The following is a 27,355-nucleotide window of genomic DNA, read 5'->3' as shown; positions in this document are numbered from 1 at the left end:
GATTACATTTTTATGTGTTTGAATGAACCTTATGTATATGTTAGAACATGTGTAAATTCTTGAGATAGTTTACACTTGAGATGCAAGTTACCTAACATTATCTAAAACCTCATGTGCTTTTATTTTCAGTTAAAATGCTTCTTTCAAAGATAAACACGCATCTATTGTGTTGCACAGGTAAAGATCTGTGGCGTCTTTTACATCTAAAACACTAATTCACAAATATTTTACTTCCAAACTGTCACCAGGCAAGACCCTCTGTCCAATTCCATCAAAACATTACAGTGAAGCCAAATACTGGAGGACGCATTCACTGTCACCAGCATACAAAAACCAGAGTCTTTGAAATAAAAAAAAAACAATCAAATCAAATCACATCAAACTTTATTTATAGAGCACTTTTCGTACATACATGCAATACAAAGTGCTTCACATAATGATCAAAAATAAAATAGAAGCACGCACACACACACACACACACATACACATACACACACACACACATACACACCAACCCCAACTGCCCGTAACAGAATATAAAAACTGATATAAAAATGATGTAAGAATGGCAAGGCACTGATGATCCAGGGGAGAAAACACCATGCTGGGGGGGCCGTCCACACCGATAGGAGCCACAGCCGACAGCAATAGACACTTCTTTTCCATAGTTGCTCTTGATTCTACAAAATCAATTTCTTTCATGTGTGCTAATATTTATGAAAAACTCAGTGAAAGTGAGAAGACCACAGTTTGTGAATAATTTGCACATTCTGTCAGGATTTCTTATGGTCCTTTATTTTCTTCCTACAAAAAAAAAAATGTGTTGTTTGTTTTTTTCCCAGTTGCCGACAGGTGTTAGTGTGTCTCTCTGGTTCTGACCTGCATTTGACTTTTATTCTGTCCAGGTTGTACCGTCTTTTGTCGTACACGCAGGATTTAGCTGCACTGGTAAAGCAAGTAAACACTCTATTTAGCTGTTTTTGCACGTGAGCCTAGTGAGAGTGTCTGTTTCGAGGTTTTTCTGCTGTTCTTTGAGGTTTTCGTCGTGAACCCGCTCAGAGTTGCATTCGTCGTCTTGGCGCCGTTTCACCTCCTGTCCTCCTTCCACAGTGGCCCGTGCACTTCCTCCTGAGACTTCCCAGGCAAGCGGGGGTGCACGTTACGGTGCCCCCGCTGTGGTGGAAGCACTTTTCTCGGGCCTGTGTGGGTGTGTTCTCCTCTTGCGCTCATGATATAGAATTTTGAGGTTAAAGGTTGTTATTGCGCTTGCAGGCTATGTATGCACCAGTCTTTGTTCCTCTGGCCCCCCGACGGCAGCAGACCAAATTTGAGGCCACGAGTTGGCCAGCAAAGCTGGTCTGGTGGTCAGCAGTTTCCTCGAAGTGACACAGTGTTCCCCAGACTGTTGACCATCCCTTCAGCCTGCTGGCCTCCCGACCAGTGCACTGTGGTTTCTTTAAAGAGCATCCACCCCAACAACAAGCGTGCGATCATCGCTAAAATTAACCCACCGAGATCCCAGTGGCACACATGCGTCCGATCACGGCTCGTTCAAGTTCGATAAGACTTTGTATGGAGTTGTTGTTTTCTTCCCTCCCCATCGAGTAAATGTCGGTAGGAATAACAAATGGCGTGTAGGCTGAATGGAAATTATACATTTCTGCTGAGTACAAAGGCCTTCAATTCGGTGGGTTTTTTTTTTTTTTTTTTTTTTAGGGATCTGCTGGAAATGTCAGTGATCGTAGGAGTCAGACGGTGCTCAGGAGCAGCAGATCACATCTGGAAGGGATTTGACTTTTTGTTGTGATCAGAATTCTGCGCAGAGAAAAGGGAACATAAAAGCAGCGGCACAGCTTCGTTAGAGTTTAGATTAATGATATGGGATCTCAGAAGAGGGTCACATAACTGGTGTGTGTGGCTGAATGCTGACGGTCAGTGATGTATGATACCACAAACTGTCTTATTTCAATATGATTACAAAGTAAAAGGTGACTGGTGCCCCCCCCCCCCCCCCCCCCCCCCCCCCCCCAACAGCCTCAACTCACTTCACATGTCCACTTTCATCCACCCATTCTTGCACACAATCATTCACACACCAACAGAGATGGCAGCCAATCACTTACTCCTGAGTTACTTGGAGGTTTGCGTTTTGCCCGACGGCTGCATTGTCCGACGGCGTCTCGCGTTTGGAGATCACCGTTATACAGCTGCGTTTTGTGAAGTATATCAATACGATCAAAAGTAAGTTACAGGCTATAATTTCTTGTCTTATTTTATTGGTTTCACAATAAAAAGGATCATGATGATCATCCGCATACTACCAATGAAAACTGTTTTATCTTAAGTCTTTGGAAACTGACTTCTGGGAAACAGGGTACGGGGACTGGGCCGACTGTAGCCCATCGGCCAGTTGCCATACTTGATATTATAGATAGATAGATAGATAATTACTTTATTCATCCCCAGGGGAAATTGTCTTGTTGCAGCAATCTGGTACATACGAATATTATAAAATACAATAGAATAGTAATAAAAGTAAGAAATAAAAATATAAAAATACCTGGGTATAAGACATAAAAAAGTAAAGCACAGAACGGAACATGGGCACTTAGAAATAAGCACGAGATAAAAGCAACATAAATAAATAGATGGTAAGGTGCAGTGGCAGAGCGAGTGGACAAACCAAAGAAGAATTACTTCCTGCTGTACTAACAGTAATGATAACTTCCTTCTGGTCACTGTTAATATATCGAGAGTCAATCATTGGTCTTTTGACACAGAACTCTCCAAAGCTTGTCGCCTCACCTCACAGCACCAATGTTTGCCGTAACGAACCTGCTGAGTTTCCAGGTTCTCCCTGTGCCGGCCTGGGCTTCCTTTGGATACTGTGAGTTTGCTTAATTTGCGAGTGTCAATTTTCCTTTTGTGTTTTTCAGAAATAAAAGGAATTTGTCTCCTCGGCGCTGATTAGACCATCGTCTGTCTCTTTCAGACGTCAGATAGCCGATCGACTCTCCTCTGTCTGGTCTGCCATCATCTCTTCCTGTTTGATCTCCATTCTTCTCTTTCAAGCACTCTTATTCTCTCTCATCTCTCGATAGCCTTTTACCCATGTCTTCCCTCTGTGAGTTCTTTTTTTAGAATGTGTTTGTAGTGTAGAGACACAGCTGACCAACACGCTGACACTTGTCCCCCTTCCTCTGTCTTTTCCTCTTTCTTTTCCTCTCCCTCTCTTGTTAGCAGGTTTTCCTAAAGACCTGATGACAATCTTCTTTTTCTTTTCTTCTCCTGCCTCCCCTCACTCACGGTCCCCCCCCCCTGGCCTCATGTACTCTCTGATAGTGTGGATAAGGGACACCTGTTGTCGAACTGCAGCGCCGTGTGCGATCTCGGAGCAGGTCCGGGTGTTTGGGTGAAGAATGACCTTTGAAGAGTCGGGGAAGACAAAGCGACATGAGGAAGCCATCAGGCTGAATAGAGCAGAGGATCTGTTTTGAGTCTACAAAGCTCTGCCCTATTGAAGTCTGCAGTGTTGTGACTACCAGAGATGCCAAGACTCTGTCATCTAGGGATTACATAAAATGGATTAGGCAGGTAGAGTCTGACCAAGTAGTATGGAATATGCTTTAAACCTGCACTGTCAGTGAAATATTACACCCAATGTTTAATACAAGATTACTTTTCCAAACGCAAAAGATGCATTATTGTTCTCCTGTGTACTGGATTGGAACTTTTATGAATAGTCTCTTCAATAGGATGCATCATTTCAGCTTTCAGGACAAACACACTAGTGGATAACTTGAAGAATTTAACACAGAGCCAGAAAATAAGTCTTATATGAACTTTATTTTGGAAGACAAAACTCAAGCATGCTTTGTGTATATAGACTGAGATGTAGCGTCACAGTTCTACATGCACACATAAAGATTAAATTTGTTTTGCGCTGCCGCCCCAACCAGTAATGAGATGATAATGTAGCTCCTCTTCAAACATTTGTTCATCTTCTACGCCTGCCTCATTCAGAGTTTCGAGCTGGAGAGCCGCAGACGACCTAAAACAACACGATGACACAGACAATTCTCTCACGTTGAGCTAAAACCAAATGGCAGTCGTGACGTAACCCAATTAGCGCGTCGCTGAGGGAGATGCTTGTGTTGACCGTGTTCAATCCCTCTTCCTTTTTACTGTGAGGTCACCGTGCCACTCCGTCATATTGCATAACTTTACTTTGCATCCGTGTGAAGAATAATTGCACTGACGGTGTTTTTTTTCTCCATTTGACCACAATGGTTCTCTTATAAAGTCTGTGATTTTGCAGCCACTTCTCTTCAGGCAGGTGGTTTAGAAGCTGAAGGGCCTCGTACAAAAAGTTCTGCAACCTTTAGATTTCCGTCTCAGTCCAAGATGACCACTGAGAGTGTTTTAATCCCGCCACACTGCGCTGTCCAGTTTGCATGAAAACACTGATGTTGGTCGGCTTGGAGCTCACTGCTGGTATTTTCTTCTCTCGGTTGTTTCTGGCTTGGGTTTAATGTGCAAACGTGCGTGTTTCAAATTCAGCCTCTAAATCTGTAAAGTAAAACAAAAGTGAGCCGAAGTGGGGATTTTGAATTTACTCCTCCATGTCGACGCTTTATTGTTCAGCGGGTTGGACTGAACTACTACCTTCCAACTGTGTTATCTATTTTCTGCAGGTCCACTTGGGCAGATCAGTGAGGTATTTAGTGAGGCAATAAACCGACACATATTAACACTGGGCTTTTTGCAACCTTTGTTTTCACCCCTGGTTCCTTCATCTTGTTCGCACCGAGGCTGACTTGTGCAACGCTTCAGGTCTAAATAGCCAGGGACGACCCTGAAATGGACCTGGAGATATGAATCTCGTTACTGAAGCTGTCGTTTGATAATAAGAGTCTGCAGTAACTCACTCAGCATTGATAAGATCGATCATACAGGATTAATCCACAGTTTGTAGAATTCCTCCCCTCTTTAACAAATATATGCAGTGTAGTTTTTGCAACACCAAATCAAGAGATGTCGGCTCACACGCGTACTGAACCGCTTCCTCAATCTCCAGGTTGTCAGCGTCCAGTTGGTCTTTCCAGAGGAAAGGCGAAGGTCTGTTACTACAGCGGCTGGTACTACTGCCACAGCTGCCACCAGGACAACTCCTTCCTCATCCCAGCGCGCCTGCTGCACAACTGGGACACCAGCAAGCACAAGGTGTGAACTCACACTCATAAATAGGCTCCATGTTGGGTTTTTTTTGTTTTTTTTGTTTGCTCATCACATCACATCTCCTCTGATTGCTTATGTATGTTATAAACTTTACCCCGACGTCCTCTGGAGATACTTAACATGTTAGTGATGGAATATAGAAAAGACAGTGGAGGAGCATTTTTAAAGAAGCATCTTTCTTAGCGAGTCAAGCAAACCAAGATGTACTTGTATGACTTTTGTAATTTATTATTTATTTATTCTCAATGCTTTATTCTGTCTTAATCTTAAATTGTATGATTAGTGTTTTTTCTTCTTAAAATATCACCTTCTATTGATGTTTTTATCATTTAGTCACTTTTGCCATCACTTATTTTATTTTAATTTTTTTTTGTGAAGCAGTTTTGGCAGCACTTTGTGTTAGAGGAGCATTATTATTGTTTCCAATTTTTAGAGATGATTGTGTCATTAAAAGTAATGTTGAAAATCACGTAATCAATCTAAAGAAGAAGATGTGAAAACAGCAATTATGCCATCAGGTGTGATTTAAAGTCAATGGCCCTGAATTACCACACGTCCACAAATACTATTATTACTTTAGGATTCCAACAGCTGCTCACAGAAATGCTTCTTTTTTTAATTTTTTTAATTATGAATAACTTTAAGAGATTTAATATTCAACAAAAAATGAGAATGCAGAATACAGGCATAACATGCCTGTAGTGTGAAACACAAGAGTTGGCAGCTGTGCTTCACTTCCAGTTTAGTGTTTTGGTTCCAATCTTCTGGTGGAGCAGCTTTGATCACCGTGAGAGTAAAATGGGCTGTGGAGCACTGAAATAGAAAAACCAAGTTGCACCCTATTTTTAATCGATTTATACGTGAAGAGCAAAGGAAGCCATCTTTCCAGAAAATATGAATTTCTGTTTGATTGCGAGCTCGAAGAGGAAGTTGATTGGGAAATCTTTCCGAACTCAATATGGAGCTACGGCTAAAAGACAACATCTGAGATTAACAGGACACTCTTTCTTATTCATTTCTTAATGTCTTAAAGCCTCATGCGTTGGTGCGACCTCCATTGTGCTCCCTCAGGTGTCGAAACAGGCCAAGGAGTTCCTGGAGTTTGTGTACGAGGAGCCTCTGTTGGACGTCCAGCAGCTCAACCCCTGTCTGTACGAACACTGCGAGTCTCTGAGCACCGTGCTGCGCCTCCGCCAGCAGCTGCAGTCACTGCGGGCCTACCTGTTCAGCTGTCGAGCGACCGTCGCTGAGGACCTCAGGCGAAGGTACGCTTTGTGTCGGCGCTCTGGCTCGCTGTGGAAACTTTCTAGAAAGACTTTTAAAGTCCCAACACGAGTCAAGTAGCCTACAAACGTACAAGGAACGGGATTTAAGTATCGGTGCGCTTCCATTCAGCAAAAAAATAGGAGATTATGATTAAAAGTGTCAGGGTTATAAAAAAAAAAAAAGTGATTGTTTTATATGCAAAACAGAAAGATTGCAATCAAATAGTGTGAGGGAAAAAAAGAAAAATGGCAACCAAAGGTTCCTCTTTTCAGGTATTCATAGATGAAACATGATGTTATTTTCTTCACTTTGAGACACATGGTTACACTTCTGACTTGACGTCTAGGGGCATTGCTATATTTAATGCTATATTTATGGTTTCATAAATGCATTAGGTTTACATGGTTAACATGAGTAGTTGGTCTCATCAGGCTCACACTGACTGATGCACTTAAATATTTGTTTTATTACTGACGAGTACCGTCTCTGTATATGCTCTGTGTGTTTGTGTCTGGGTTCATATGTATATATTGCCATAACTTTTATCTGTATGCATTTCTGTGTGTGTTTGCGTGTGTGTGAGAATATACATTGTGTGTGTGTGTGTGTGTGTGTGTGTGTACATGCTCACGTGTGATGGTCAGAGGGAGACGGCTGTTTATCTGAGTGGGGGTCCCACACTGAAAGCCTTGTCTGTCCTCTGATGGATGCTTCCTGACCTGGTCCAGGTCGTTAACACACTCCGGTCCCACGGAGCAATTCTGTAGAGAAATCTGGAGACAAAGTTAAAATTCAGTCACAACATTTCAACGACAACAAATGTTGGATTATTAGAGATTTCTTAAAGATACCACAAGTCACTGGTGTGTTATTTCTGTTTTTTTTGAGAATATATTTAGCGTTAATTAAATATTATTGCTTGAGCCTCAAAACTAACAATTGGTCAAAATGTGAACCAGTGTCACTTGGAATTGAATTTTAATGTTTGATTGTTTTATGGCTTATGAAACGTCCCTGCAGGGTGTATCCATTCAATTGATCGATTCCAATCTGAACATACGCCTTGCTAATGATGCAGTCCGTTTTGGGCTTTTTAAAACAACCGATCAGGATCCCGAACGACGGATCCTCCTATTGGACGGAGATAAAGCGGTGCAAGTTGCACTTTTCCTGCAAAGCGGCGCAGCATTGCTGCTGTGTTTACTTCTGTCCCATTAGCCAGTGCCGGTCAGCGCCCCGACAATTCCAAACACTGCAGGATTGATGATCGCCGTGGCGCTAAAACCTCCTCGTAGTCATCGGTCTGCTTCGGGGGGGTTCTGAAGAGAGATGTGTGTTGCATACCTTGCAGGGAGTTCTGGACACACAATCACGGGAGGCAGTGAAGTCTGCAGGTCGGAGAGCGCCGTGTTTGTTGCCCTGTGGAGCAGCTGTCGGACATTATCAGAGGGATCAGCAACAGAACCCGTCACCTGATGGCATGTGCAGAATGAAGGGCATTGTTTTATTGTTGGCGAGGGTGAGACTTGATAAGGCGTCATTAAAATATCAGGTGTTTGTGTACGTGGCAACACAAACACCCGGCGAGCTTCGTCTTCTGGGAAGCTTTATTTTTAATACATTAGATAATGAGTAATTTGCGTAAAGCTACTTCAAAAAATGCCCTCTTGCATAATTAATCTAAATTAGGATGTAATATTCATGATTGTCATAGCTGTATTATTGTAGTGTGGTTGTGGTGTCACAAGCGGAGCTGCCAGCAGCTTCTCAAATAACTGATTTCACTCATTTGGCGGCTCCTCCAGTAAACAGGAGATTGGTGAAATCGTAAACTTTAAACGTACAGTTTTGGGTAGTGATGATTCTAACAGTTGGGTCAGAAGCAGGTCAGAGTTTTGACCAGTGATCGTTATGTATTCAGGCATTTGTTTTTGGTTGACAAACTAAAGGCGAAATAGTTTTGGTTTCCTTTTTGTTCCGTTTATTCGCTTGAGGGAGGAAATGATCTTGAATATTTCTGAATTGGCAAGATATATGTTATTATTTTTTATTATTAGTGAAAATGATGAAAAATTGTACCTTGTTAAAGTAGTAGTTTCTCATATTATACAAAATGCCCTTCAGTGGTGCCTCTGGCTTTACAACACAGATTGTTTGATGCCATTTGCAGTTAATTTAGATTCTTTTGACATAATCTTTAAAATGAAAATGATAATCCTGATGATTTATTACTTTCAAATAAGAATAGTAAGAATCAAACAAAGTGATAGTAATATTCATGTTTCTATGCTTTTTTGTCATTAATTAAAATCTTCCTTCTTCCATTCTTCAGTAATGGTTGTAGTGGTGGCGGTAGTTTTCAGAAGTAGCAGAAATACACAACTTCTACTCGATTTTAAGTTCTTGCCTTAAAAACAAGTGAAAAAAATATAGATCTCAAAATGTAGAATTTTTTTTTTTTATCTTACCTTTTGCAGATATTAATTTCTAAACATTGGCAGTAAAAGTTACAAATAAACACCCAGATGAAGTACAGGTCGTACACTAATAACAAATAAGATATCAACTTTACAAACAGCAGGACCTCTGTGTGTCTTTGTCTGGTTTTAGTGTGACAAAATATATATTTGTTGCTCACACACTTGCAGGACTTCTACACACTTACTCAGGTCCAACACTCCTTCAGTACACCGTCATAATCTCTTGAGTGATAAGAGGATTTTCTTTTATGAAAAGTACATCTGAAGTGGAAACAGGCCAAGCAAGACAATGGAGAAAAAGCTCCACTAAAAGACTATCAGGTGTGGTGCAAACACTGCTTGCCCTTCACGTGTGTCTCTATTTGCATACACATATGAATTTGTGTCTGCTCTTTGTAATCTAATCTTAAAAAGTGTTTTGTGTTTTTTTTTCCACCCCCTCAAGTGCTTTTATCAAGATCAGCACACACTTTAAGGGCGGTTTCATCTCAGTCAGAAGCGTGCACGCGCGCGTGCATGTGTCTTATGAATGCTGAAGTGGTAACCATTGGTGACGTGCCAAACAGAGCGGCATATCAGTGTTTCCTATCACCGTGAGGTGTCGGCCTCACACATACACACACATCTTGTGTTGTAGCTACACTCATTGCAGCTTTAGACAAGACTTAACATGGTGCCATCCGTCGTAGTGGTCTGAGGGGAGGCCTCAGCACACACACATGCACGCACACACCAGTGCACTTTAGGTCCCGTCGTAACCATGAAATCTGAAAACTAACCAATGAACCAAGGCAAGCATTAAAATTTCACCTGATCTCCGCCTCCTATCTTTTTACCTCCTTATCTCATATCGTTAAAATGTGCCTCAAAGTTTATTTCATGACTTTCATTTGGCACAGTGAATCAAAAATCTGGTTAAACGTCAAATGTGAAAACAATAGATTATGTCATGGTTGTTCCCTTGCCCTCATGCTGCAGCAATCATTTACATCATTTAAAGCCGTTCCTGCACACAGTATGTCAGGTGCCATGTTGACCTGCGTAATCCAAAAATAACAAAGACGACGAGTCACTGTGCTTATATAGGTAATGACGTGTCGGAGCAGCGCAGCAGTGGCCATCTCTGTTCCATAAACGGTGTTTAAATTGGTCAAAAGTGAAGATTCTGCAATAATACAAACATTTACATGCACAGAGTTGTACACAAGTGACTGCTGACAAATAAAAACATTGTATTTAACTACTAAAAGTGTTTAATAAACTTTTTCTTTTTTATATTTACACAGTGTCATTTTCTTTTTTGGAGCGGTTTTTTCTTTAAGTGATGTGATTTTTTTTACTGTGTGTCTTCTGACAGGATCTTTCCCAGGGAATACCTGCTCCAGCACATCCACCTGTACTCCTTGGCAGACCTGCAGCAGGTACCGACCGAACACACAATCTCGCCTCCATGAATACGTGAACTACGGTTTTTCGAGCTTTTGTTTTGAGGTTTCAATGAGCTTCTCCCTCCTTTTCATGGTTGTATATTTTAGATCATTTGAGTTCAGTGTGAGGATAAGCGCCTCCACCTGTTGCATGAAAAAGCATCCCCCCCCTCCTGGTCTTCTAGAGAATATAAACTAACTGGATTAAAACATATTCTCACTAATATAGGACACAGCATGGTCGGATTATGGGATTGACCCGTCATGTTTGGTTACGCGTCCAACTCCCAAAATGTCTTTGTGCTTCAACCTGAAGACAACAGTTGTGTAAAGTGTCTTCCACCCTGTTGTATAAAACAGTGTTACTTCAAACAATAGCTTTCTTTTACAGATGTCGCCCACGTTGCTGTTGTTGTGAGCAAGTTAGGAAACACTAGTGATTGATTTAAATCGGTCACATCAACCTTGATTTGGATGATTTCACTTCATTTATTAATGGATTCATGTGGTGGTACAGGATGCATGCTTATTTATTTATTTAGTTTATTTTTCAGGGACCATGGACACATGCGTTAATCTTAAAGAAAAGATGCTTTGTGTCAGATTTTAGCTGTAGTTAGTTTCCATCTGCCCCGGGCAGACACACAACATCATAATACATGTTTACAAAGATAACGTACAGCAACGCCGCTAACGCAGACGTCGGCGCCATCACTAATATTTGCCAACAATAAACCCCAAAACCTCGCCGCATATTCTCTTAAGTTGTTGAAATACCTGCAAATTGATAATGAGACATTAGACATATGAGGAAATACAACATGAAAACGCTAATAAGTTAAAGACATTATTAACCACATTGTGCCATTGATGACTAATGATAATCAGTGAGCAACACAACAATCTGCCTGCTGTTGCAAAGTCCCACAAAGGAATTAAATCCCTAAAAATATAAGAGATTTCTATAGCGACTTTATTGACATAATAGTATAAACCTCTTCTCTGATAGTACCTTTTCTGCAATTTGTTTGTCCCTAAAGAAACACGTGGACTAATGCTAAACTTATAATCTGAAGGTAAACACAAGCTTTCCTTTGTTTCTTTTTTCAATTGTCCTTGTCATAACAGTGATAAGAGAGGCTAATTCCCTCTAATAGCCTCACTTGGAACAGGGTGAGCTCTTTCGAGGGTCCTGATCCAGGAAAACAATGGTGTCGCTGGAAAGAATTCATATCTGGCGTCGTGAAAACTCGGCCCCTCGACTCGGGGCCCCGTCTCGGTGTGTTGTCTCTCGTTTAATCAGCAGATCTTCTTATCGGGTTACAAAGCGTCATGTCTCCGACCGTGTGCCTGCACTTAATAGTCACATCTGTTTTAATGTTTGAGGAAAAGAAAAAATGTAATTTGGAGAATTAGAATCTTTCATTTGTGGCAGATGAATCTGTTTAGCTGAGATCATGAGCGAGAATGGGGGCGCACACACACACACACATACACCCTCCTCTCAGCAGTTGAGCGTGGAGCTGGGTTGGGGGGGGGGGGGGGTCAGAGGAAAGCGACCACAAATGACTGAAAAGTTCTTTTGTTTGTCATTATGCTCATTATGTTGGACCCTGCCCCGTTTTTTTTTCCTCCCGACTCCCGAGCTCGGCCAGACTCTCACACTGAAAGAGCTTGGAGCTCCTCTTCCAACTCCTCCTCCTCCTCCTCCTCCTCCTCCACTCCCACACTCTGTGTGTCTCTGCTTCACTAATTGGTCACATTCAGAATCAACAGGCAGAAAAACAAAGCGTGACATCCCTCCATTCTTCCCGACATCCCCTTGGCCTCACACACGCTCACCTCACATGTGTGTGTGTGTGTGTGTCTCTCTCCCTCCCTCCCTCCCTCCCTCCCTCCCTCCCTCCCTCCCTCTCTCCCTCCATCCCTCTCTCCCTCCCTCCCTGTTACAACTCCAGGATTTACCCATAAAGCCCAACCAGGAGATCTTGCACTGATTTCCACAATAGAACGTCTTAGGGAGAATCTGCTCTCCTCACTCACTTAGCCCCCCCCCCCTCTCTCTCCCCTCCCCCCCTCTCCCCCCCGCCTCAGAGATTCTCAAGCACTTTGGCACTTAATTGGTTTTCCATATTAACAAGCTTGTTTCTTTTGATTCACCTCCTGAATAAAATGACGCTCTTAATCAACATGGCTTTTTTTGTTCCAGAGCAGAGGTCAGTGAAGGGCACCCCCCCCCCCCCCCCCCCCAGCTAAAACACAGGCCGCACTAGTCTTTTCACCTCCCGTCAAATAGCCTCCACCCATATCCCCCCCATTAGCAACCCGAGTATTTTGTGAAAGCCACATGTGTTTGTGTAAGGACACGCTGCCCTTTCCCTCGACTTGCCTCAACAACAGTTTCTAGGGTTTTGTGTGTGGACACAAAGTAAAAGTGTTTGTGTGTCTGCGTGTCGCAGGCTTCCCACAGTGACACCCTGGCATTCCCTGTATGCCAGGCATGCCTCTCCACTCACACTTGTCCCAACACACACAGACCTCTTCAGTGAATGTTAGTTGTTCTCAGAAAGATAAAAAAAAAAAAAAAAAACTGCGGGAGAAGCTCTCACCCTTAAATACTTACTACACTTCATTATAAGATAAGAAACAAACGATGCCGATTGTGACGTGCAGCGCCTCCAAAATGCCCCATGTGCAGACCACCAGCTCCGCGGGGGGTCACTTTGGGTTCCGCGTGTCTTTTTTTCTGTGTTGAGGATTCCCCGTCTGGTTCGTGCAGCAAGTTCAAGGAGGACTTGGTATCAACTTGATGTTTTGCACCATAACAATCGTTGAAGTACTCCTCCTCTTCCCCGTTCTCTCTTTACGTCTGTTCTGAGATCAGTCTCTGCTCCGGTGGAGGACGTACTTGACGTACAGGATAACGTTGTTTATTCTCGCATTTGAAATGCGCCGTAGCGGTCGTCACTTTAAACTGCGTTTATACCCAAGTTTATGTTCTCTTTATGTTTTGTTGTCCGTTTGTGGAAGTGGCACCGCGGCAAACCTCGGTGAGCCACGCTAGCAGACGGTCTCAGTTTGACCAGTGACTCTCGGTCCCAAGGAGCTCTTGTGAGGTTCCAGTAAAGTCTGATGGAGGCCTGAACGCTGTAAACAAACCAAATAAACTTGTGGACCTGATGAACTTCAAACCCACTATGTCTTTTGCAGCAGATCATAATTGAGCCTTTTACTGTCTTGAAACCTTTATAATGTTCAAGAATCTTTATTATCCAGTTTTGGGAAATTAGTTCTGCAGGCAGTAAAGACGACTCAAATCACACAGCATCTGCACATAACACAGCATACACATAAAATACTACAAACCGTTTGAAGGATCAACGGAAAACTAATTAGTTTAAGTGTTTGTTTTGTTTTATTTCGTCGTCCTGCGTCTGGGAATCAAGTGTCTGCAGCCAGAAGGAAGCAGCTGAAACTCTCGGTGGACACGGGGGTCTGCCAGGACCAGAAGCTGTTGGAGAGTAAAAATACCACCACAATAGGCCAACGTCCAGCTGAGCAGCCTTGTGCAAGTCGTGTTGCAGGATCCATGTGAAAACTGCCGACAGTCGTTCTGTGAATTTACAGCTCTCAGTCTGCAGGTGAAGCTGTGAAGCAAAACAGCACAAGTGAGACTTGAACACTGACTGGTTATTATAGATGTAGGAACATATTCTCACAGTTCGTCTCTTCACTTCCCCTGTGTGTTTGTTTTTGTCTTTTCGTGGTGGAACTTCCAACCTTCACAGTCTATTTAAATCTGCGTCTTTAACTAATCACCTTTATTCGTACACACAGTCATCCATCACGCGTCCCGGGACACGTAATTACCGTTTGTTTATTAATCTCCAGAGAGAGAAGTTGTATATCTCGCGTGATTGGTTCAGCAGAGGTTTTGGGAAACCCCCTCAAGACTGCGGTGTGCACACGTCGGCATACATCAGGCTTTCGGTGTGACAGATAGAGGAGAGGGTGTTATCCAAACACAGCTCACCCTGCTCTTTCCAGCCGTGTAATCCCAGCTGGCTTTCCAGGTTCTCAATGGAGCTGCGGTTGTGTGTGTGTGTGTGTGTGTGTGTGTGTGTGTGTGTGTGTGTGTGTGTGCGTGTGCGTGTGTGTGTGTGTGTGTGTGTGTGTGTGTGCGGGAGATGAGGGCAGGCGAGCGGCTGTTAAACAGCAGTTTTAGGGGATTAGGAGGTTTTGCAGCACAAAAACGCAGCGTGGAGCAGAGAGACAGGGTGAACTGGAGGGGGAGGAGTCTGAGACGATGGCTGGAGGAGGAGTGTGTGTGTGTGTGTGCGTGTGCATGCGTGCGTGTTTTTGGAGGGAAAGAGGGTCAGACAGGGTTTGTCCTTAAGACTTGAAGGATATTTGTTTGTAATGTTGTTTTGCTCTCTCTCTGTTCCTACATGTTGCTAAATGTATTTAAAGGTTTATACTGACTCAGTGTGGATTTTGCCTCACGTGAGCTGCTGTTTAGACTCACTGTTAACGTTTTCTACGCCAGTACACGTCTGGTTTGTTCTGAAAAGCAAATTTAGAAAAGTAAGGACCCAGAAAAATGTAAGTCAGGAGCTAAAACACTGCAACAACCTAAACTGTTACACACTGTATTTCTATGACCGTTTGAAATTGTCTCACCATATGAGATTAAAACTACAATCAACATTGAAACTGGATTCCAGGGATGTAAAACGGCTTCATTTTTCACTTTGTATTTTGACTACGGATTTCGATTTCTCTTGGATCAGTTTAGTGTTTTTTTGACAAATACACAGTCGGTATGTTAGCGTTGTCATTCCTGTTCATATTGCTACTAAACCCTAAAACAAAAAACATGAGGAGGCCCACGACACAAATGATGGAGAGCAACGAGTGTTCATGTGGTAAAGCTGTGGAGGTTGGCATTTGAAACGTGAGCTTCATGGTTGCTGATAGCAGCATGTTCTCCCTGTGCCACTGGTCTTTCTCCTGGTACGGTGTAACAGGCTGGAGGTGGAACGTGTGGCTGTTTCTCTTTCTCTAATTAGATTTTTTAGTTTTTTCTGGTTGCTTTTTTTGGGGTTGTACCCTAATTTCTCCACTGTGTTCGCAGACATAAGCTTGAAAAGACTTAGTCGTTGTACTTATTTTCCTTCCGGTTGCTCTCAGATCAGTTTATTTCAGGATCACTCAGGGATTTGAACTCTTTTCCGTTGAGCAGAGGTTGTGAGTGGGCTCTGGTTGGCGGCGGCCAGACCTGCTGGTTCGTGTCGCTCATGATGGCACTTCTGGTTTGATTTGTCGTCGATCAAGTGGTCTCCGGCTTTTCAGGAAAAGGGCGGGAAACATTTTTCGAGCGATAATAACAGACATAAATCAGTTTTGGAGTATCTCGCTCTGTAAATTGAAAACTGCATCCGGGCTTCACGCACTTTTGACTTACTTCTGTTTTTTTCTGTATATTACCCTCGTCGTCTTTTTGCCCGTTTACTCTGTCACCCTCCATCCATCTGTGTGTTTTTTTTTTTGTTTTGTTTTGTTTTTTCCCTGTGCCTTCCTGCTTCGTTCCCACCGTCCCTCCAGAGGACCAGTCGGCCACCAGAGCTGTGCTGCCAGTCGTTTGATTCTGCCCAGTCCAATTATAGTGGGCCTTAATTACCGAGCCTGTCAGGCTCCATCAGGAGCGCCATTCGTCATGCGGACTGGGCTGGACCGGGCTGAGCCGGCCTGCCGAGGGCTGCGGCGGGTGGAAGGGGACACGTATATCCGTCTGCCCCTCTCCGCTACCTGTGTGTGTGTGTCTGGAAACGTTTATCATCTCGGTTTAACGGCTCCACGTGCGTCGGGGAGACCTCACGGTAGTTTTTCTATAACTTCTTCTTTCTTTTTTGTTTGTTTCAAACTACAAACAAACAAAAAACATATGTACATATATACGTATAAACAAAATATAATAGCAATATTAATCAGAAAATCAGATTAAATGCAAATAGCTATTACAGCATTTTTTCTACTCCCGTTAATCTGTTAAAAAAAACAGATTGTGTTCGAAAAGGGTGTAGGAAGAAGTAAAATCTAGTCCGACCCCTTATTCCTTCTCAAAATGTTTAACCCAAATTCACCCTGAAGCACTGTTCAAGCCATAGTCAATAATATAGTTGGCCTCAAAAGCTAATGACAGAATCAGACCAATAACAGCATAAAAAATTTTTTTTAAATTAAAATCAAGAAACAAAAGGACACATTACTAGATACACAGTAAGCATGATGTTATCAATTTCTCACTACTTGTTCCGTTCTGTATCTGTTTAAAATGTCAGCTTTAAAGCGGTTTTTAAACGTACCTATTGTTGTACATGATTTCCGCTCACCACTGCAGTTGTTCCATAATTTAACCTATTTTATTGAGACACAGTGACATTTCATATTGTTTCTCACTGGTTGTATTTGGAACATGATAAATATTTTCTCATATTTCATACAAAACATAGGGAAATGTTCCCAAGGCGCCCCAAGACTCTCTGAGACCAACCCACGGATAGAACCATGAACTACCACCAACTAAGGCAGCAATGACACTATGGATCAAAGTACATAAATATTAAAATATCAGCTATTGGTTTGGGCTTGTCGAGGTGTGACGGACGTGCCAAACAGTTCCTGAACGACCGTCGTGTGTCTGTTCAGTCGAGAGATGTTAAAAGCATGTGGAGAGGCTGTTCCGTGTGAGAGTGAACCTAAAGAGCTCCGTTTTGTGTAAATGGAAGAAAAAGCAAAAACACGATGCTTTTTCCATGCAGGGTCTGATTCCAACACTCGATTGGACCTTATTGATTATGTTGATTGTCTGGTGACTGTAGAGACGCTGTGCAGCTGAACCACCTCAGTGGAAACAACCAGGTTCTCACCCTTTTGTGTGATTTAGTGTAAACAGGATCAGTGAAGCTCAGTGCTGAGATATATGGACTGTGTGTGTGTGTGTGTGTGTTAGTGTCTGTGTGTGTGTGTGTGTGATTTCTTCTTCCTCCTCACTCCATCTCACGTCCTCTCGTCCTCTCCGTCTAACAAACAGCATGAAGGAGGTTATAATTGGGAGGTCCAGAGCTCTGCCAGGTGGAACCACTTGTATATGAATACAGGCTCTCTCGCTCTCTCTCTCTCTCTCTCTCTCGCTCTCTCTCTCTCTCTCTCTCGCTCTTTCTCTCTCTCTCTCTCTCTCTCTCTCTCCATCCCATATATTGTTTCTTTCTTTCTCTTACTTCACCTTCCGTTTTGCTCTGCTACCTCTGCCTTTCGGTCTCATTCCACTTACAGCTCTGTAAGTGATATTAACGCGATGCGGCAGAGCTGCTCAGTGAGTCTGTGAGTCTCAGCTTCTCTGTGCAGCCGTCCGTCGCTTGAATAGACGAGCACATAGACCCCCACATAGACCCCCCCCCCCCACGCCGCCATACCCCCTTCTTGAAGGAACTTGCCAAGCGTTGCCGTTAGACGACGTTCACCTCATTTCCTTTCTTTGGGTTTCCTGTCCTGTTTTCCCGTCTTTCTTGCGAGACCTCGTTACAGTCGATTCCATTCGGACCAGTTTCCCTCCCAGATTTTCTCTTGTTGGTTGTTTCTCAACAGTTTCAGATGACTTGCTTCCGCTCACAAATCAAAATGATGCGTTTACATCAAAATAGCAGATTTAGAAATCCCCTGTTTGCTTTTACTTGTCGGTCGTGTTTGCTTAGTGAGATGAAGCATTTTTTTTTTTTAATTGATAAACACAAAATAAACCTCTTTAACCTCTTTTTCTCTCAATGAAACATGCCACTGTATATGAATCTTCTGGTTCTTCTCCCTCCAGGTCATTGACGGGAAGCTGGCTCCCTTCCTCTCCAAAGTGATCAAGTTCGCCAGTTCCCATGTTTTCAGCTGCAGTTTGTGTCGAGAGAAGGGTTTCATCTGCGAGCTCTGCCACAACAAGCAGGTCATCTACCCCTTCCAGGAGAACGCCACCCGCAGGTACGCTCGCCCCCGTCAGCATGCGTAACGTCCACACAGCCACAGAAATCGGGTGCTTGATCTCGGAGATTTATCATTTCAGAAATAGCGTGCACTTTTCCCTTTCACGCTGTGGAAAGGCGCAGCGACACCGAGCCTGCTGTCTGTTAGCGACACTGCCGGGTGGAAAAGGATTTCCAACGACACAGTCCAGACCCTCGTCTCCACCGGCGAGACCCCGAGGGGCCGACAGCGGGGCGATAAGAGGCCGGGTTCCTAAAAAGAAACTCGCGCACACACACCCAACGTGTTTGATGACTTGTGAGGAAGTGTGAAGTGTTTAACTGATAGTGGTTCTATCTGCTGGAGGAGAGCAGCAGAGATTCACAGAGCTGGACTTCTGACTGTGGCGCCTGGAGGAAATGAGTTTTATCTGGACTCAAACACACATTCAGACTTTACTGTCACTGTTTAAACATCGACCGTCACCATTAACTCAACAATCTCAACGTCGCTTCAGCAGGTTAATGAACTATTGGTGTTTGTTGTAAACCGATGACGCTCACTGAGTTTAATAGTTTTAATTTACCTTCTAATAACATTTCCTGGTCAATTTTATGTACTTTGAAAACACAGCGCGTGTGGCCGGTTGTGTATTTCTCTTTGCTAATTATTTTTATTGTAATATTGTATAAGTGTGGATCAACCGGCTTTAATCAATAGGGTCATAAAAAGGAGGTAATAAACACTGTAAATTACATTTCAAACTGATATCTTTTAGAAACGGTTTTATCACATGGCAGTTTTCGCATTTCGTGCTCCTTCACCAGTGTAATAAGTTATTATGTTATTAACTTCATTTACAATGAGAAAATTACTACATTATTGATTGTTAAAGGTGTGTGTGTGTGTGTGTGTGTGTGTGTGTGTGTGTGTGTGTGTGTGTGTGTGTGTGTGTGTGTGTGTGTGTGTGTGTGTGTGTGCGTGCGTGCGTGCGTGCGTGCGTGCGTGCGTGCGTGCGTGCGTGCGTGCGTGCGTGCGTGTGTTTGCAGGTGCGATGGCTGCGGCGCCGTTTTCCACGCCGAGTGTCGTCAGAAAGCCCAGCCGTGTCCGCGCTGCGTCCGCCGAGAGCTCCACCACAAGCGGCCGTCGTCCTTCTGGTCGCCGGACGACGACAGCCCCGGGTGTTTCCACCTGCCGTACCAGGACACTTGAGGAGGAGCGGCGAGGGTCCGGGGGCGGCGCCGAGCCGCCGCACTGGACCAAGTGCCCGCGTGTTCGTCTGCAGGATTCAAGCCGGCGACCACAGGACAGATATCAAGCATTCAAAAGCGTCGTCAGGTCGGTGTGTGTGTGTGCGTGTGTGTGCGTGCGTGCGTGTGTGTGTATGTATGTGTGTGTGTGTGTTACGCACACACATCCTGAGCTGAGCCCCCTTTGCCGTACTGTACGGACGCCATGACGGAGGATCTGCTGCTCCCGACACACTGAACTACGTCTTCTACTTCGCCGACACGCAGCTTCCCCCCCCGGCACCACGTCTTCACCTCCATCTCCTCCTTTCCTCCACCTCCTCCTTTTCACACGCGTTTGAAATGAAGCCAGTGAAGCTCCACTTCGCCAAGCGCGCCGACTGGACACAAGCTGACGGCAGGCGACTTTTGAGAAAGTGTGATTTTCAACAATTGTTATAAACACATGATGGAAACACTGATCGCTTGTAACCCGTCTTATTTGAAACGCTCTCAAACCGTCTGACTGTAAAACCTTTGTACTTTTCTTCTTTGCCAGCGGCTCAGGCCGGCTGCATGTCGGGGGGGGGGGGGGGTAGAAAAAAATCTTTTTGATAATCGTGTTGACGATTTTGCAACTCTTCAAGGCTGGTTTGGTCCCGGTTTTAAAAAGTAGAGCTCAGACATAGATGTGATCAGAGATCGGTTTCCGTCTGTATTTTAATTTTTCAGACTCCCATCAATCATCCAGCGGTGCTACGTTTAGTGCAGCTCTAAGGAAACCAGCTGCAGCCAATATGAGAAAAATAAAAAGTTCTCTCTCTCTCTCTCTCTCTCTCCCGGCCACCTGGTGGCAGTGTTGATGTCAATCATCAGACCTTTCTACCAGCGAAGAAGTCGCATTGTTACATTCAACCTCTAAAAAACTGGGCGTAAAAGAAAACTATTGACTGTTCAGTTAAATGAAGCAAGTAAAAAAATGGAGACGCTACAATATTGATAATAAGATCTATTTGGCACAGTTCAGTTTCTAACATCGTTCAACAGGAGCAGCTGCAGTTTCATAAAAAAGAAACTTTAGACGTTTAAATGATCAACGAACTGAAAACCAATCGGAGACGTTTGTGCCAAGTGATTTGGGAAAAGTTATTACGAGGGGGACTTTTCAATTCCAATAGAAATAGAATCCAATAGAAATACTTGATTTATTTCGTCCCGTCCACAAACCCGGGACGCAGACGCGGCTTTGCCTCGACGTCTTCTCTTCTCCGGCTGCCTTCCACAATCGTCTCCATCCCGATTCGCTAACTTTCACTCTATGGAGTGGAGGCCACGCCCCCTCTCCGCTTCCAAACCGTCGTCCGTGTGTGTTCCAGTGTTTTCTAAGCCGCCGTATTCCCGTCGGGCCGCGGCAGTTAATATATTGACTGTTGATGCGACAGCCGAACTCGTCGATGCTTCAATTCATCTCAGTTGGTCGAAAGTTTTTGAAGAAGCAAAATACAAACCGTTTACAGTCAAATCCCGGCTTCAGAGGCGAGTGTCAGATTCCAGTTTGTTAACAGGGTTGTTTCTGGAGTCCATGTGTGACAAAAGCTGTTTTTAACTCCCGATTTCCTTTGGCGGATATATGTAAAATGCACTGAGACATTAATTTAAAAGGGACTGGTCAGTCAGACTGTAAGATAAGAAGAAGAAGAAGAAGAAGAAAAAAGGGGAGGCGCAATAATATCCTGTACCTTTCCTTCTCATTGTTGCCTTTCCTCCGCCTCTTGACGGCGGCCCGGCTTCATTCACGTCCAATCTTTCCCTCACGATCGCAGCTTTCGCTTTTTAGTGTTACTATGCAACCTAGTTGGCCTTTATAATCCTCTGCTCTCGTGTGTAAAGGTCTGCTTTGTCCCAACGCTGCGTTTCCAATCTACACAAACTTCCAACGAATCCCACCGAGAAAAAAAAAAGTGTTTTGCTCACCTGATAAAACAGGGAAAAATTCTAATATCAACAAATAGGCGTCGTAAAGTTAATGTGTCTGCAGTTCACTTAGCAATAGTCTCAATCCAGTTTATTAGAATTTTGACTTGCAGCTTTGCAACTTTTTCATGTCTGGTGGAAATTTCTTATATTTCTTGTTTGAAGGGACAAAACTAAATCCTGTTCAGTGCAAATTTAAAGTAATTTTTTTACTAATTCATTTATTTTATTCCATTGTTTGTGTGCTGAATATGATTATTCTGGCATCAAATGATTTTTAATCCTGTAATTTCTTGCAGCTTTTTTATTTTTTATTTAATTTTCTTTTCCTCGTATGATTGTAATTCACTCTAAAATCACTTTCTTGATTTTATTTCCCTATACGTTAATGTTTGGGGATCATAATTATTTTCTATCCTGCAGCTTTAAAGTTTGATTATTTTGGATTAAAAATCTTTTTATTTTTCATTAGACACTTCATTTTCCTTGCATTACTATTTTAAATAAATCATTTAACATTTCCTTAATTTATTTCCAGAAACTAGGTTTTGGGTGTCAGTAATAGCAAATTATGACAACAAATTTTTAACGATTGACTTTTGATGGTGACTTTACACGACGTTATCACGGCTTGAGCTTCATGATAAATAGTTTTGTTTTTTTTTCCTTTGAGCTTTAAGGTGAAATAACGTTGGATGGAAACGCAGCGGCTCACTTCCTGCTCCGCGTCGTCGGCCCTCTTCCTCTCAGCTCTCCTCTCTGATCCTCGTCTTTCAGCTTGTTTTGAGCCATAAAACACGCGGGTGAAGGAAAAATAAATAAATCTGCTGTGTTAATCGGCATGACCGACCCCGTATCTGGTTTGATTCAGGAATACGTGTTTGTTGTGAGGATTCGTGTTTAAGAAGCATGCAGGCGCAGCGTAGACTGAAACATGTAGTTAGAAATATGGCAGGAAAAGTAAGCGCGTGTGTGTGTGAGTGTGAGTGTGTTTTCAACAGGTGAGCTCACAGATGAAGCGTTTCAGTTCGTTTTGCCTGCGGCATTAAAAAACAAACAAACCAACAACCTGGAGTATGTGAAGCTTTTTGGTTTGTATCATTTGAATCGTGCCGTTTGTTTACTGTGGAGCCCAGCGGGTGTCAGGCATTGTTTATTATCATTATCCTTGTTGTTTTATTCTTTAATCATCACAAGAGTGTTTCCTCATCAGGTCTGAGACACGGAGCCTTGTTTTCTGTATCGGCTCTCGGCTCATTAAACATGTGAAACTAAATCACCGTCAAACTCTTTACTGGGTCCAAGTGGATGTCTGGACTCCGTGTTCAGGACCGGCTTCCTCCACACAACCACCTCTTCACTCCCTCAAGAGTCAAAGCACATGATGGAACTGACGTAGGAGTTTCAACTCGGGGGGGAGTTTGGGATTACTTGGTGTTTTCTTTCTTGAGCAGTAATGTGTGAGACTGTAGAAATGTCACATTACTCGCCTCCGCTGTTCAGTCTGTGCGAGGCGGATGGAAGACCCGCGTACGGAGACGGAAGCCTTCACTTTGCTTGTTAATATCAAAAAGCACAACAAGTCTCTCTGGTGCACAAATTCCAACCACGCAGAAATGAAGGACTCCTGCTGGGCTCCATCGTTCGCCGCCGCTGTAGCTGAAGCTTAAGGGAAAAAGTCTGATGTTTTTATTTCATTTGTTTGTGTTAAGTTTGGGTTTATTGTCCTTTTATTGCCCTGATTTGTTTCATTGACGTTTATTTTACTCGAGTCTCAGCCGTTTACTGTAAAGCTGAACTCAATGAAAGACTGTAAATGTTCTTTATGTTTCCCGGCACCTTTTATTCACCGCAGTTCGATTTTTGGGATCAAAGTTTCCTGTACAGTATTTAAGCAGAAGAACTGGACTGAACACCCTTTTTGCACTCTTTAAGTTATAATATTGTCGTTTGTGGCATTGTTTACGTTCCCATCAGAGCCAAACTCTTATGCAAGTACAGGGAGTTGTTTGTTTTTTGTTTTGTTTTCTTCAGGTTTGTCTGCTCGCCATTGATGCCAATAAAGACAAAACTTCTTAAAAGTGCCACTGAAACATTATTCATCTTGCTTTCCTAACCCATCCTCTTTTCTCACTTCTTTCTAGCTTCACTTCCATTTTATTGCAGGAAAAGTGGTTCAAAATGTGTTTTTTTTCCCCCCACAAATATATTAACTAACAATAGCATATACTGTAAAGTATTGATCGACTCTCTGGAGGTCTTTTTTCCTATTTCAACTCAAGAAAGATACTTAGTTTTTTTTGGGTTGTGACCCAAAAAGTGTGTGAGTTAAGTTTATAGAAAACGAGTCCAGAGATTGTCAGGAAGGGTCAAAAATAGACCCGAGTATAATTAGAGCCAATCCAAAGCTCAGTCACCCCGAACAGACCCACACGGAGAGAGAAAACCCCGCCGTCACCGTCCCCCCCCCCCCCCCCCAACGGCTAACGAGCGCCGGACGCCACTCCACACAGAACCCGGCGGCCGGACATCAGAACCAGAAGCGTCGAGTCCAGTCGACATGATTTAATGTAACGGCGGGTGGACGTCATGTGACTCTCAAAACAACTAAATTGGTGTGTTTTCCTTGAATATTTACTTCTCGCATCATTCAAAATAAGTTGGTCCAATTAAATAAAAAAAAAAGAAGTAATACTAAACTAGAACAAGTGAAGATTCATGGCGGCCTCTAGTGGCCATGGATCATTATGACAGCAGCAATAAAGCAAAGATGTTTTCTTTTTCTTCCTCTGTTTTTTTTTTTTTTATCCGCCAGATTTTCAGCGGAAAAATCACACCGTTTCGGAGCACTACACAAAAACTTCTGGAATCGTGTGTGACGACTTTAATGATTAGTGATTCAGCGAACCGTTTCTGCAAAAATTGTAAAAATCAGATGGGATTTTTTTTTTTTATATATATATTTTACAATGGGATCAATTCGGTAGCCGTGTGCTATGAATTGCGTTAATGATTCTGGGAACAGTTTCTGGAAAACTCATTAACAAAAACTGCCAAAGATTAGCCGGAGAAAAACACAGAATGGGGCGGAGCAGCAGGCACTCACTAAATTTGATCTGAAATCTTCTCCTCCTTTCATATTTTAACCATAAAATGATGCCATTTGATTTATTAACACGTTTTATTTGAAAACCTGACAGTTCCTACCAGGAATGTGGGACATTTTGGAATTAGAGAAGCATTTCTTCTCACTACATGGTGAAAATAGGGAGACTAGAATAGCCTGACCTTCATCGGTCTAAAACAAAAACAAAACAAAAAAAAGAGACCCTGCTGGCCACTGGTAGAGGAGACTTGGATGCTGCTCATCCCACAAATGCCTGGTCCTTGCAGATGACTCTTTAAGACAGACTTTCCGACGACCGAGGACTCACAAGTGCCGCTGCACCGGAGAAACGATCGAGAAAAACGCCAGCGGCTTGAGCTCCGACGTCTCAACTGAGCCGCCGTTAGAGAGAGGAGCTGTCGGTGGAGACGACGCCCACCGTCAGTCGTCGGCATCGCAAAGCCCCGAACTTGACGATCCCGCGGAGACGAGAGTCTCGTGAATGAGAGGTGGCCTGCAGACCTGCCCGGCTGAATAGTGGATATATTGTTGCGTCGTTCGCCTGTGATGTACGTCGAGCGGGCGGCAAATCGAAGCTGAGTGTCGACCGCGCTTAATTGTCATCGCCAATTAGTGCATTGTGGGACGCCCACAATGGATCAACTGTAGCGAGCAGAACGGAGTCCTTTGTGCTTCTCCAGTGGCCTGCGAGCCAGTCAAGACTCATTTAGGGCCCGAACAACGACGGGGCAGAAATGCCAACGAAAATGAAAACAAAAGACAGTTTAAGGAGGAAAAGGGGACAGAGGGAAGAGAGAGGAGGAGGAGGAGGAGGAGGGGAGGGCCTCCACTCTCCCAACATAAGAGGAGAACGTGCACACACACACACACACACACACACACACACACACACACACACACACACACACACACACACACACACACACACACACACACACACACACGGCACCCTCAACCCTCCTCGACATTTAGCGAGCTGCTACACAAAAGCTGGCCGGGCCCCAGCGTTCCCGCTGACCTGCTTGTTCAGAGGCTCGTTGGGCCACATTGAGGCTTTCAGAAGCTCGTCAGTGTTAAAGGCTAAATCCACTGTTTTCTATTTACAACCTGGACACAAGGCCACGCACTTCGAGAAGGTTTAAGACGGGGGGAGTCAGTGGAGGCGGCAGAAACCAAGCAGGAATCAGGTTTTTGGAATCAAGTTTACATACGTGTACAATACATTTCCATGCAACTTTTTTTGGTTTTTTTCTTCCCAATAAATCTTCTACAACCTCATTTCCCCCAAAAGGAACAACAACAATGTTCAGAAACCAAAAACCCAAAAGCTTTTGATTCCACTTCAAACAAGGACAACAGATGATCGATACTGATGAGTATAATCCTCTGTAACACATCGACGGGTCCTGACACATTCAGAATTATTCCAGGTGGAGCTTTATGAACACAGCACGCCGGTTACGTAATCAAACCTTCTTAGGTTTTATTTCTTGTGTATTTTTCCTGCATGAGATCGATCAGTTCTTTAAACACAGTGAAGTCAAGTAACGGCATCAGACATCAGTTTTATGAGGAGAAAGTAAAGTTTTCAGATAAAGTAAGTTGATTCAGTGTTAGATAACGTAGGAGTGTGTGTGTGTGTGTGTGTGTGTGTGTGTGTGTGTGTGTGTGTGTGTGTGTGTGTGTGTGTGTTTGTATCCCGTGGTTACCTGATCAGCCAGCGATGCAAGACTGTTTGTGTTCTTGCAGAAGTCTTAGTCAAACAAATCTGGAACCAAGAAAATCACTACAAGCGCGACCATATATGTACGTCTGTGTGTGTGTGCGTGTGTGTGTGTGTGTGTGTGTGTATGTGTGTGTGTGTGTGTGTGTGTGTGTGTGTGTGTGTGTGTGTGTGTGTGTGTGTGTGTGTGTGTGTGTGTGTGTGTGTGTGTGTGTGTGTGTGTGTGTGTGTGTGTGTGTGTGTGTTATACATGAGAGATTGATGCCCTGCAGGCTTCAGCCATGAACTCTTCACTGTTTGCTTTTATTTGTGAGTGTAACCTGAGAGAGACTCGTCTTGGCCGATATGCTCAGCACACACACCTTCACCACTAAACACACACACACACACACACACACACCACACACACACACACACACACACACACCACACACACACACACACACACACACACACACACACACACACACACACGCACACACACACACACACACACACACACACACCTTCATCACTAAACACACACACAAACACACCTTTTGAGACCTTTGTCCCCCCAGAGAGCATCATGACCTTTGGCCAATGTGTCTGTGAGAGTCAAAGACGTGTCTGTGAGAGTCAAAGACGGAGAGAGAGAGAGAGAGAGAGAGAGAGAGAGAGAGAGAGAGAGAGAGAGAGAGAGAGAGAGAGAGAGAGAGAGAGAGAGAGCGAGAGAGAGAGAGAGGATTAGTGGTGTCTAAAACTGAGTATTATTCAGAGTTGACAGATATATTTGCTGAAAAAACTCAGTTTTTTCCCCTATATGACTACAAGAAAAGTGAGGCGTGCATGTAGAGTCTTCTTTCTTTATAGTCTTCATTTCATATGTCTTCATATGAACT

General features: G+C 43.5%; 1 protein-coding gene across 1 annotated transcript in view; it reads left to right on the top strand.

The window, feature by feature from the left end:
* plekhm3 (pleckstrin homology domain containing, family M, member 3) overlaps window positions 1-20,179 on the top strand; it is a 33,265-nt gene extending 13,086 nt beyond the window's left edge. Inside the window, 5 exon segments of the mRNA XM_080497593.1 lie at window positions 5,078-5,223; window positions 6,310-6,503; window positions 10,342-10,405; window positions 18,282-18,439; window positions 19,471-20,179. Of these exon segments, the coding sequence (XP_080353719.1) occupies window positions 5,078-5,223; window positions 6,310-6,503; window positions 10,342-10,405; window positions 18,282-18,439; window positions 19,471-19,633 (725 nt within the window). The 3' untranslated portion in view covers window positions 19,634-20,179.
* The last annotated feature ends 7,176 nt before the right edge of the window (window positions 20,180-27,355 follow it).

Source organism: Blennius ocellaris, assembly GCF_963422515.1.
Source record: "Blennius ocellaris genome assembly, chromosome: 6".
Classification (NCBI taxonomy): Eukaryota; Metazoa; Chordata; class Actinopteri; order Blenniiformes; family Blenniidae; genus Blennius; species Blennius ocellaris.
The sequence above is the reverse complement of the archived record's forward strand: the minus strand, read 5'-3'. Positions and strand labels throughout refer to the sequence as shown.